The sequence below is a fragment of the Lissotriton vulgaris genome, chromosome 9 (genome assembly GCF_964263255.1).
Source record: "Lissotriton vulgaris chromosome 9, aLisVul1.2, whole genome shotgun sequence".
NCBI classification, from domain to species: Eukaryota; Metazoa; Chordata; class Amphibia; order Caudata; family Salamandridae; genus Lissotriton; species Lissotriton vulgaris.
Window position 1 is genome coordinate 105,895,181 of NC_141697.1, and position 12,834 is coordinate 105,908,014.

At 41.9% G+C, this 12,834-nt stretch overlaps 1 protein-coding gene across 1 annotated transcript in view; it reads left to right on the forward strand.

The window, feature by feature from the left end:
• Positions 1-12,605, forward strand: part of CRIP2 (cysteine rich protein 2) — a 271,160-nt gene extending 258,555 nt beyond the window's left edge. Inside the window, exons 7-8 of the mRNA XM_086937148.1 lie at positions 5,573-5,630; positions 7,790-12,605. Coding sequence (XP_086793274.1) covers positions 5,573-5,630; positions 7,790-7,857 — 126 coding nt within the window. The 3' untranslated portion in view covers positions 7,858-12,605. The remainder of the gene's footprint in view (positions 1-5,572; positions 5,631-7,789) is intronic.
• Positions 12,606-12,834: the final 229 nt, after the last annotated feature.

Sequence of the window (12,834 nt, forward strand, 5' to 3'; positions counted from 1 at the left end):
AGTGCATGCTTTTAAAAGTATACGAGGAATCCCAACCTTGGTTTCAGACTCTTGCGCTTACGTTCATTGAAAGGATGCTGCACGAGGTTTTATAACTTCGGCCCAGGAGAGTTGGTGCTATTCAAGATGTTCACTGATTAAGTAAACAATTCCCATTTAGATTCATTGGAAGTACATTTATCTCCGACTCCTACACAGACTGAAATCTGCACAAGATCAAGTGCATCAGCGGGGAATTGGCTGGTAATCTGCATAATTACATTTCACACATATTTATGATTCTAGACACAGAATCAGTATGTGATTTGCCAGAATGACGTGCCTTTAAGATAAGTCCTAGAGTTAGAACTAGAACCCAGGCTCCAAAGTTGTTACCTAAGTGCTAGACACATCTCTTCCAAGCAAGTAGTCTTGCAATTAAACCCCAAAAGGGAAATCGTTTTTCAAAATGGAGACGGGGACGATAGCCCTTGACCCTAGAGAGTTGAGAGAGTCACTTTCACTAGTTTCCTTTTTTCCCTTTTACACGTCATCATAAATGTGGACACACTTATCTCAATCTACAGAGCTAACTAAAAGGGAACACTGACCCCATGACAGTAGCACAGATAAGTGATGAAATAGCTTTCTATGCAGCGACAGTACTTCTTGAAGGCAGCGAAGCATGCATACTTTTTGTAGCACTATTCAACACAGCCATGCACCACCAAAAATATGAAAATAAAGACTACGACCCTCCTAGTAATCTCTGTCACCGCACATATGTCAATTATGAGTTTTGTGATAAGTTTCGACAGGTCAATCCTGCCGATGTTTACCTGCAGAAGATGCCCAGCATTTACCAGACCATGCGTATTTTGGTCCCAAATCCGCTTGCTATTCCCAAAAAAAGGTCGTAACTGACTCATATTGATAGTAGCCGATACATTCAGACTTAGCAGAGTAGGGTTTTATCAGGTGCAATATATATCACACCATTTACCAGGACCCCTTCCATGCTCATGACTCAGCTCGTCATAACAGCCGCGGCCCGCCCACGCGCGGTTAATTCCCCGCCTGTGCAGGAGGATTAATCAGTGGGCTGGTCTGTGACAAGCCCAGCTCATCATGAGCACAGCTCCACTGTGAGTCATGACGAGCGGCGCCGCGGACCCCCGCACTCACCGTGGGGGGAATCATCCCCGTAACGAAGGGGTTAATGAGGGCCATAGTCTCAAAAAGAGACACAGTTAGTCATGGACAGAAGGAGGTTTTGTTGCTATGGGCCTGGTGTAGAGCTTTGCGGATGAGTTACTCCATCAGAAAGATGAAGGCTATCCCGTCCTCCACGTTCCAAGTGCTATAGGATATAATGCAGTTGTAATAAGGCAAACGGGGCATGCGTCACGTGTGAGACGGAGGAACCTGTCCACCACACTCTGAATCAGAACATATGTTGCTTGGCTGCACCACAGTGCCCATCCAATCACATGCTGTCCTTTTGAATTTGGCTGTAATTGGTTTTGGCTCCCCTTTCCTGCATTAGTTTCGTTCCATTACATCTGCTTGTGCCATTTTCAGTCCAGTGCCCCCACACAGTTTGGTAAAGGATTTATAAAGCTGCTATTGACCCTGAAACTCAGCAATATATGAATAAATTAAGAGGGCGTCCGAACCCTTAGAGGGGGCTGGCTTGTGGTAGATGCCTGAGTATTACACATACATTCATTGTTGTCTAATTGTCTGCGAATTCCACAGTCTGTGGCTTGGAAGCGAGCTTTTGAATGGTTTGGGGGTCAGCCAGACATTCTAGAATGTGTTTTTTTATGTAGAGAAGCAAAGTAAGATTTTTATGTTTAATGTGACCAGGCAAGATCGTTTTATTTATATAGCAAGGCTGTCCCGCATACATTGTTAAATAAAGCCACGCAGACAAATACATTGCTTTAAAGCAAGATCAGGACCAATTTTAGGTTCACACATAGTTCAAAAGCATAAAATGAAAAATATCTAAACTCTCAGAAAAGAATGGGAGCAGGAGTCTGGACTCATTTGCTTCCCATGCTGGATATCAACCAGTGCCCTTTTTTTTTTTTAGATTTCTGAACCCCGTTACCTTTGGATATGTGTACTGGGTTTGCTGCGGCGGCTCATTGTACCTTCCTTCGCCGGTCCTTTAGCATGGTCCTGAAACCCCGTTAATTATGTACACATCTTATGGGGGTGCACCCCTTCACTGGGAGCAGTATTGCAGGCCCAGCCTCAGCTGTACTGTCAAGGACTGGTTGCTGAGAAGGTCTGGCAAGTATCATTTTTGGCTGTCCGAGGAAAGGCTAATGCCTCCCAGTGGCCGTGTTAGCATCCCGCACTTTGATGTACATGTGAAAGCTGTCAAGTGACTACTCAAGAGAGTCCCAGTTAGGAGGAAAAACCTCAAATGGGAATAAACCACAGAGACCTTCTTGTAGTTCATGATTGAAGTGTAATACAGATGTAAATTGCAAGGCTCCAATCTCTCCTTACATTAAGGGAGCAGAAAGAACCAAGCAAACACATCCAACCGGAGATCAACAGGAAGATTTTAACTCTAAGGAGAGAAAATCAAGGAGAAAAATAGTAGCAAGAAGACAAGGAACTTGTTGAAAAATAAGGGAACAAACGTTTTACGAGGCATCCATCACTTACAAATTCCTCCTTATGTATGACATGAACAGAAAAGACATCACAGCAAAAGTCTCAACTTCATCTTAGATTGAGAACCTCAGGCAGAGTTCCATGAATAGGCCACCATCTTGAAAAGAGAGGTTCATAAGGCCTGTCCGTACCACTTTCCTGTAATTAATGGCTTCGGCTGAAAAGGTGAACTGCATACTTCCATTGCTGCATATCCTGACTGCGGGACACCCCTCCGGTTGAACGGACCATGGAAACTCCAGCATAGTCCTGGTTGCAAGGACACCCAGGCACAGGCTGAGTGTGGTGTCCGACAACATGCTGCCTGGCTGTGCAGCACGCGCACTGACTTCTTATTGATACTGGCGAGTTCTGGTAAGGCCTAGGCTTTGATGTAACATGTTGCTACAGACTCCACCCCAGCCCAACTTTCGCTGTACGTCAAAAGGAGCCTGAGCATCGTTTCCAGCCCTCTGTCACTCATGCCCCAGTACACCATTAATGATCAATTTCATTTGAGCCTCAAACATGCTTCTCGTGTCTCCTTTACATGGTCCATCATCTCCTTCAGATTTCCATTGCATCTGAACCCCAGTCTTCTTTTGAGGCTCCCAACCACAGGACAACTAATGTGTTGGCTTCACTCTTAAACTGGGATGCCAATCATTTAGACATCACCTTATGTTATGCATTATCCTTCCCTTGGACCTAAGCTTTCGTCGAGTAATAGCCTTCACCAGAACCTCCCATGTATGAGGAGTGCCTTATAAAATTCTTACCTATCCTTTTTTTCTCTCTTCAAGTTAAACTCACCCCCACTAAGTTCCCACCTTCTCTTGGAGCTGACCTTACTGTAGTGGCCATCTTTGCTTAAGATCAATTATTTTCTGTTACCAACTTGCATCTTAATTGGAGAAAGTGACTTGCAGTTCTGAGCCAGCACACTTGTTGAACACACTCCTTTATAACCACACCTGCTACCCTGGCTTTGCACAGCTCAATCTCTCCTGTGACTGAGCTCCTAGAAGAGCTCAAAATGATGGTGCCAATCAGTTCAAGTTCTCTCAATCCCTTTTCTTTTATTCTGGCCACAGCAGTGTTTCAATTCCTCCTCCGTGTTCTTTATCCAGCTGTTGGTATGCTCTTCATCCTTGGACTGCATAAGGTTTGTGCGAGAAGTGACTCAAGAAGTGGACGTAGCTCAGCTCCTCTTTACTCTGCGCATCAGTGGTGGTTGACTCAAGAGCCAGGGACTTCAAAGGCATGAAATGCAGAGAACCTGTAAAATGATACATTATACGGTGTTATGAATATAGTTTGACAGACTTTTAGAACCTAATGGTGGTGATAAGTGTTGGTGAAGGACAGCAAGCTAATCAAGGAGTCGGTGGAGTGACTGGAGGGTTGGAGTGGCTCACGGTTTGAGCAGGAGTGGTGTTTTTAGATACTTCCTGAAATGTGTCCAATTTGGGGCAAATGTATAGTGCTCTTTCACCCTAAAGGGTGTCTCTTAGTGCATTTTCAAGTAGCAAAGAAAACAAAATAGGCAACCATTATTGATTGCAAAGAAGTCTTTCCTAAGCTGCAAGTAGTAGTTTTACAAGGATGTTTTGGTTTTGCAGGGGCTCTTGAGAGTAGACGCCTGCACGCAAATATCCCAAAGCCGGACAATGCCAGTCGTGGCATGACAGAGAGACATGGTCCCTGGAACTGCTGTGTCTTGGATCTTAGTGGAGAGGCTTTTTATTTCACTCAAGTATATTTTTGGAATGCTGGTCTACAGGCAAGGGAGGCTTTATGCACAATACCCTCTGGGGATCCTTGTTGCCCTTTGTATGTTGCGCTCAGGTGCTTGCCGATCAGTAAAGTTGGGACAGATCACAGTTTCTGAAAAGTTGGTTATAGTAAATGCGTTGCTGAGTGTTGTGTCCTTGAATGAACCTTGATTAACATTGTTGTGAGTGATCATCCTTCAATCCTTAATTCCAGTAGTGCATACATTCAGGTTGGGTCTTTGGAAGCTAGCCTCCAGAGAACATCAATACTACTTTTAACACCAGGGGACCTCTAAGTTCAGCTAAATGTATTAAATGAGTATATGCAAAACAATCATCTTTTTATACACACCACCAAGACAAAAATGATGGTCTTTGTACAGAGCTTTGTCTTTTACAAGATTCTTGCTTTATAAATACATACATTAATTAATCAATTTATTTGGGGGGGAATGGCACAGTAGAACAGTTACAGGGTATCAAAATGTCAAATATTTTCCCTTTTTAAATATCTAGGCTACTATATATGTGAGACTGGTAGATGGAATGTCCACCTTATCCCTATGTATTGTTCAGAAACTTCAGCCATGAAATTTCTTTCTAAGTTATTTTACATGTGGATTTTCGATGGCCACATTAAATTTATTGGGTCAATCTGGTGAGGGATACCAGGAGCGAATATAGGCCACACTGAAAGGAGATGTTAACAAGAGTTTTGTCCCTCTGACCTGGGACTCCTTTGAGGGCTACTATTTGGGCAGTGGGATTTCTTCATTTGTCCTTTCATGTTAATATCTTGCTTTACCTGTTTTTGAGAGTAATTGCACCTTAGCCGGTCATGCTGTCCCAGAGAAAGAAAAATGGTTTTCCAACAGGATTATTTGTTTTATTGATTATTACATTTGAATAAACTCCACAATAAAATTGTTGATTTGTTGAAATGATTTGTTTGACCTTCCTAGTTGACATCAATAGAATATTGCATAGGTCCTGGTAATTCGAAGAAAGACAATCTTAATGCACCATGTGTCTCCCTACAACCAATTACTTATGTTATTTTACAGTAAAAATATGTAGCTGACCGTGCAGAAAAAACAGATCTGTTTGTTAACGCAATGTTTTCTTCTCTCCTTCGTCCTCGACAGCACGATGGACAACCCTACTGCCACAAGCCTTGCTATGGCATTCTCTTTGGACCAAAGGGTGAGATCTTTTCCATTATCACTTTTACACCTCTTGCTTCTTCCTTTGAGCTAGTCCTGAAGCTCAACCCCTAAAGTGACATCCAGAGCTTCCCTAACAGTTCCCTGTCTCTAAAAGGATCTTAGGGTTGTTAAATTTAAGTTATCTTTCAGGACAGGTAATCACATGTCAGGTAAACATTCAAACCGTGCTCATTTGCTAAGCCTGGAGTGTGTACTCAGCCATATCTCCATTACCCTTTCAGAGTCTGTAACTTCTTTGCAAACACCTATTTTTTCTGAAAGGCTGGGTGCGTCTGCATTCACTTGCTAAAGAATTTAGGGTGCCCCCTACTTATTTTGTTTTTATAATGAGCCTTTGTGTACAAAACATCCACAGGACGGGTCTGACATATCAACACGTTTTTATAGACAGCTTTTGAAGCACCTTTTTGTGAATGTGATTTGTTTGGAGTCTGGTGACCCTGAAGGATCAACTAGAGTTATCAGCTGAAACTTAGGGCCTGATTTTGTGTCAGATGGCGTTAATACCGTTCTATGGCGGCGTACTTTATTTCCGCCATAGCGAGAGTACTCAGCCCTCCAAATTTACAGATGTCCACTGGCCCAGCGGACATCTCCTGCATATACTGGAACCGCCACCATGGCAGCTCTTGTAAATGCATTGAATGTGCGCCATATGGCTCCGTCAACATGATGGTGCCACGCTGCACACTTTCATTTTTTCATTTTCAATGTTCACAGTTTTGATTTTCAAAAGCAAAATCCCAAAGACGGACTTTGTTTTTGAAAATAAAAAAGCAATGACGCCGTCCTACAGATGGAGTGGGGGTTATAGAAGGTTTTACCTATACATAATAGCACGTTTTAGGTGGTAGTTTGTATAGGTAAAAACAGGCCAACAAGTGTCTGTTGACTTTAAATCGGGTGGGCAGAGACATGGCCAAACCATCTTCGGCCCTTAGTCTGTTGGGCCATCGAAGGGATGCTAGTCGGTGGAGAAGGTGCAGTTTCTGCCATCTACATACTGAAGGTCCGCTCGCCTGAAAATCAGAGTGGGCGGACCTCCAGTTTGATGAAGAGGGTATTCCATCACCTTTGTGACAGAGTACCTTCTCTGCTAAACTCCAAATCGGACGCTTAGTCCCAAGGAATGCCTCTTAAGTATACGTGGAGGTTTACACAATCAGAAGCGGTCCTTCAGGTCCCATCTTTCTCCTTGTCCTTGGAGGTGCTTGTCTTTCTTGGATTTGGTTTATGAAAGTACCAAGCTTTACTTCGAAGCAAGAACTTCCAAAACAAAAAACACTTCCGAAATTCTCAATGGTTAAAAATATTCAGATATAAAGATGAAATTAAGAGAATAAAGGGATCTAGGCATATGCTTTGATACCCATCTACCTCTCAGGAGGCATTGCCCACCCATTAGCAGTCAGGGTTGCCCCTCAGACTGACCTAGGTAGCCTGCCTGCACATCTTGGGGAGTAGTGCACAGGAATGTGAGCCCAGTGTGGCTCCTAGATGATAGTGGCAGTACTCTAAGAGTCTTCTTAAGCTCTTTTTTGTCTCATGGTTCGAAGTCACTTCTCCATGCCGATTGCCAACAGCAAATTCTCTCATAATGTTTCTGCTGTGAATTCCTCAGATCCTGTACCCAAGAAAAGGTCTTAGTACTTTTCTTAATATTCACGTTTTCCTTTTCTTCAAATACATTAATGACAGCACTTGGTTCGGAACTGAAACTGTCAAATGGATTTTATTGGTCAACCATCACCTTAATCTTTGTATTTTCTGATTTCTAATGATTTTCCTGAAAGAAAACTGTAATTAATAGTATTACTATAGTCTCTGTTTATCAATATACGTGGATTCTATTAGAAATTCATATTTTGAAGAGAAATATGATTGAACTGGCTATTTAGGGATTATTTTAGAAGTATAGAGAAAAGATAAATATCCTTCTAATGTAGACTTTTCAGCCTCTACTTCCCTGAGGTCGGTGTTTTTGGAATTGCTGATCCTCAAGAATTAGCTTTGTGTTCCGGTTGTAAGAGCCCATAATGATGACAAACCACTCATCATTGGCAGAACAGGAAAAGACTGGTCATACTTATAAATTGTGGATCTAATAGAGCTCTTCTCCTCTCTGTGCCCCTACAGGAGTAAACACTGGATCCGTTGGCAGTTACATCTACGACAAGGAGCCGGACACCAAGGCCCAGCCGTAGGAAGAGAATTTGCGTCCTTTTCATCCAAAGGCAATAGAGGGACTCCAACACCTTCGCCTGCGAGATTATCTGTCTGTACCTTTCACTACACTGCAGCCTGTAGAAGTATTGTAGATGTCCATGGCTTCTTTGCGGCAGAAGAAAAGTTGGAATCCTTTGGATCGTAATAGCTTATTCAACGAGGCCAAAAGTTACAAAGAAAAAAGTAGCTGTCACTAGCTTTCTTATTGTATTGTGTAAGGATTGGATTCGTGTACAACTATTGTGCTTGCTGGATGTCTCTGGTGTGAAGCGACAAGGAACTCTTAGTGTCAACTGAATTCAAATCAGAAGATGTAAAATATCAGTGGAAACATAGGATCCACTTTCAATGTAAATGAGGAGGTGTTTAAGTAATTCAATGTCACTTCAAGTCTTCTGGTGTTTACACAGGTCATTTACAGAGAGTTGCTAATACTAAGTTTCCTGGGTGAAGTATTTCATAGGGCTCAAGTTTAAAAACTTTAATTGATCAACATTTTGTGTTTGCAGATGGGTGGGAACACACTCAATTTGTTGTGATCGAGTTCAGAATTAGGACCTGGATGCTCCTAACTTGCAGGGTAGATACCCCGGGGCCGCAGATCAAGGTGGCCTTTGTTTGGTTTTGGCTAATTTCCTGGATTCTCAAGGAATTGAAAATTGGGACTCTCACAAAGGCCTTTCCATAATTCACGCGGTCTTCCCTAATAGGGAGGGCACCCCTTAAACAATTCTAACTTCCTTGAGCTGCAGCCAGCTGAAGGTAGTGGCTACGTCAATTGTATTAGCAGCTTGTTGACTACTTCTCAATTACTTCAATGTCCTGCCTTGCCAATCAATTCATCTAGTCATCCGTATTACTTTGTAATGGACATGATGTGCCCCTAGCTCATACAAGAGTATATTACAGTTGGCGCTCAGTGAAATGTTTCAGGTAAATATGCCAGCTAGTGAAATCATTCCAGTGATAGTAAAATGTTTGTTAAAATATATCTTTAGGGATGGATTCCAACAGATATATTCTATTTCTATATCTCTAGATCAAGCACTGATTTAAAAAAAAGATGGCAATCTGAAGGATGAAAACATATTTATTAAAGCCATCATTTCCTTGAACAAATACAGAAAAAAGACTATAATGGCTACTTTTGACTTAGCATTCCCACAATTAGGCAAAATATAAAGTTGGTGCATGTAAAAAGTGTTTTCACAGAAATATAAAATTCTAGTAGTAAACAGGCATTTTAATTATTTATATGGTATATAAAGTAATATTTTATAGAGTGCACAGGCTCCTGTGAGCCTCTGAAAGGCTTTTGCCATTGTAGTCTTTCTTCTGTTTCTTTTGGATGAAGTTTGTCAATTACTTGGAGCCTAGTAAGGCGTTTTATTTTCTTGCTGCAAGGTTATTACATAGAGTCTTCACATCGTAAACATGTTTAATATTTCTTTTCTGTATTGTATTCTCTACACAGTGATTTACTTAGTGTTCTTGGCTGCAATCTGGATTGAAATGTACTTACTGTATATCATATTTAATGTTCAGCTCGCCACAGAAGAATTGGTGGTTTCATGATTGATTTGAGTTGGTTCCTGCTAGGCACATACTTTTCTGCACCACTGCTTGCAGCACAATGGTGTGCTTGAACCATGATTTATGTTATGAATGTACAGTGTTGCTTTTATTGTATTATGGGAGACTCCTGCTGCAAATATTATGCTGACTTTGATTTACCCTGCAGAGAGAACTGTGTGACACACCCATGCCATGACACAGAGGCTAAGCAACACCTTTCAGGCTTTCTAGAATGCTCTGGATTTTGTTGTACTGGGACCACCATATATACCACCAACCTTGTATCTCTCTCTCTCACACACACACACACACGCACACAGCACTATGGGGCACATGCATCAAAGGAAATTGCATTCGCAAATGGTGCAAATCGCAAAATTCGACCGTTTGCGAATGCAATTCCCATTTTTGGGATGCATTAACATTTTTTTAATTTTTGCAATTTAAGAAATCGCAAAATTGCGATTTCCTAAATTGCGATTGCATTTAAGGAATCTCAAATTGAGATTCCTTAAATGCAATGCATCAAATTGTAAAAATTTGCGAATTCGCAAATAAGGGGAGCAAATTACCATGAAGTTGACCTTCATGGTAATTTGCGAAAACTTTGAAAAATGCACTAAAGTGCATTTTTCAAAGTTCCATTTTACACACACACATGCCCTTGGGGCATGTGAGTGTGCAAAATGTACTTCTAAGCAGATTTCAGGGGAGGCAACAGGGTGTCCTTTGGACACCCCTGCACCATTGAAATTGCATTCTTAATATGCGAATTTCTAATGGTGAATTGCAAATTAAGAATGTCTTTCCATTCATTCCTATGGGCCTCTAGGCACATAGGAATGGATGGGGAGGTATTCCTTAATTGCGATTCTCAATTAGAGAATCGCAATTAAGGAATTTTAAGAAATCGCTATTTTTATAGAGATTTCTTGATGCATTGCAGTTTGCAATTCCTTAATTGCGATTCCTTTATTTTTCACAATTAAGGAATCGCAAAATGTAATATTGATGCATGTGCCAGCAAATCTCTCTCTCTCTCTCCCACCAGCTCTCTCCCTCGTTCACTGCTTCTCTCTCTCAATTCTCTCTGAGTTGTGTTCTCTGTGTCTCACTTTTCACGTGCGTGCACAGGCCACCTTCCATCCCCTATCCATCTTAAGCAAAGCAGTTTGCCACTATTGCAAACTTTATAGGCAACAAGACTGTTGGAAGGCATTCGTTTAACCTGATGGTTGAGCGGTGCACACTGTTGTCGTGTCACAATGTCCCTGGTGTTATTGCGTCTACAAGAAGGTACTCTCGAGCTTTTCCTACTAGTTGCATCAGCGCAGCGCCGAAACTTGTTATTTGACAATCTGATACTGCAAACTTTGATGAATTTCCATGGCTGCTATTAAATGACTGTTGGTATGCAAGACAGGGACATGGCCCATACAAGGGGTCCTCTGGCAGACGGGTGCGCACTCTACCACCAGGCACAGTGGTTTCGGAAAAAAAACAAATGTTTTCTAGTTAGTTCTTTTTTTAGCAGTTTGTTTTTTAGAAAAATTGCTTTACCTGCTGCAGAGCCCACTTCTTAAAAATCTAGATAATTAACCATGATAAAAGATTGAACATATTTGAAAAATAAACATTTTTATTCAGAACCATCCCAACTAACAGCGGTCTGGATTTGCCACTTGGTGATTTGAATCCAGTGATTCTACATTAGCCCGTATAGAAGTCAGCATGGTAGGGACATCTTACACCTTCCTTTGATGCATGCCAGTTGTGATGTCAGTGGCCAATCCCCTGTTCAACCTCCCACTGTGACCAGTGTCTCCACCTGCAGGAATCTGCACGCTATAGCACCTTTCCATACAAACCTGTTCCAATCACCTATCCCTATGAATCCCTACCCTCTTAACATTCGCTTCCATCTTCAAGTGATCCTTCCTCAGGAGCCCCAATAGTTAGGTGACCAGCCCACAGTCATGAGGCAGGACCTTCCCAGACATACCCTTACCATGTCCCACCACTTTCTTGTTCCCACCAAAGCAACCCCTTATGCCTTTTTCAAGCATACAGGGATTTAAATTTCATTCGACCAATTAGCTGGAATCTGTTAGGTTGAACAACTTTGAACATGAACATAAAAAGTAACATGGGTGCACTCACCAGTTCGCCTTTTAAGTGTAGGCCTCTGTAATGCATTCGATGATCACAGGAGTGCAGCCGCCTTTTTCTGTGTTCTATTGCATTTTTGTTTTTTGAATGTTGTGTTACACCTAGTATTATCTCATAATCGAAGACGCGCAAGAGTGCATAACACACTGAAAACTACGCTTAGGCACAATACTGAAAGATCAAAATAGATTGGAGTAAAGGTAAAGGGAATCCATAGGGCTGAAGATTTAAAAGGGACTATTATTTTATTAAAAACTAGAAGCAGTCACGCTAGAACGAGTGATTGCCTTAGAGGTTAGCATGGTGACCAAATTTGAGCAAGGGAACCAAAAAGCCGGTAAAATGGCTTTCAGCAACCTTCCCCACCCTCTTTCTCCCTTTTGTGTTGATCATCCTGAGATAAGGACCCAAAAGCTTCTGTTTTCATTCCATTACCTCAGCCCCAAATATTTCCCAGCATTCCAGATTTAGTTTGGTCAACCATTGTCCTAAATGAGGCAGGAGAAGCGGCTTTAAAGAGAGAGCTGGGAAGGTGATGGGTAGAGATTTAAAGGAAAAGGTGGAGGTTGCAGAAGAATACCTCCACCTCACTGAGATTACACATGCAGGAAAAAAGGTGTCATGTTGGGGGGAGGGGCAATTTTTAGTTGCCAGTGTTCAAGGCCATTTGCATCTTAAATCCAGTTCCCCCTCTCTCTTGCATGGATTTGGCATAAGGTTCTCTCTGCTGGTAAAAAAAAATTGTACACATCGCTTGGGGTCTGGGTTTCACAGGCCTGGACTCTTGCCCGGTGCTTGATTGACAGATTTCACTGTATTTGGTAAACTATTTTGGGTAAGGAGAGTGCACACAACGGCTGTCTGATATGTCTGCCTGCTTCTGAAGTAAAGGTGAACGTTTTTTATTGTGATTATTGGCGATTATTTATAACGTGTCATTTGCATTGAGAAATCAAACCAAAGTAAAATGCGATGCCTACAATTCACAGTATTGGTATTTTAACTTTCTGACCGCGTTGGACATTAAAAAAAGGAATATAAATGCTCTTTGAAATCCGACACAGGTCACCAGTGGTTAAGCCTCCAGTAAGTGTCCTTCCTATATGAAAACATGACTGAATTCCCCCATTCAGCGCCCTGCGCTGCCATTCCAACGTTTCATGACCGGCAAATTTCATACAAAATGTATTTCCTTTGAAGGTTGCCACAGT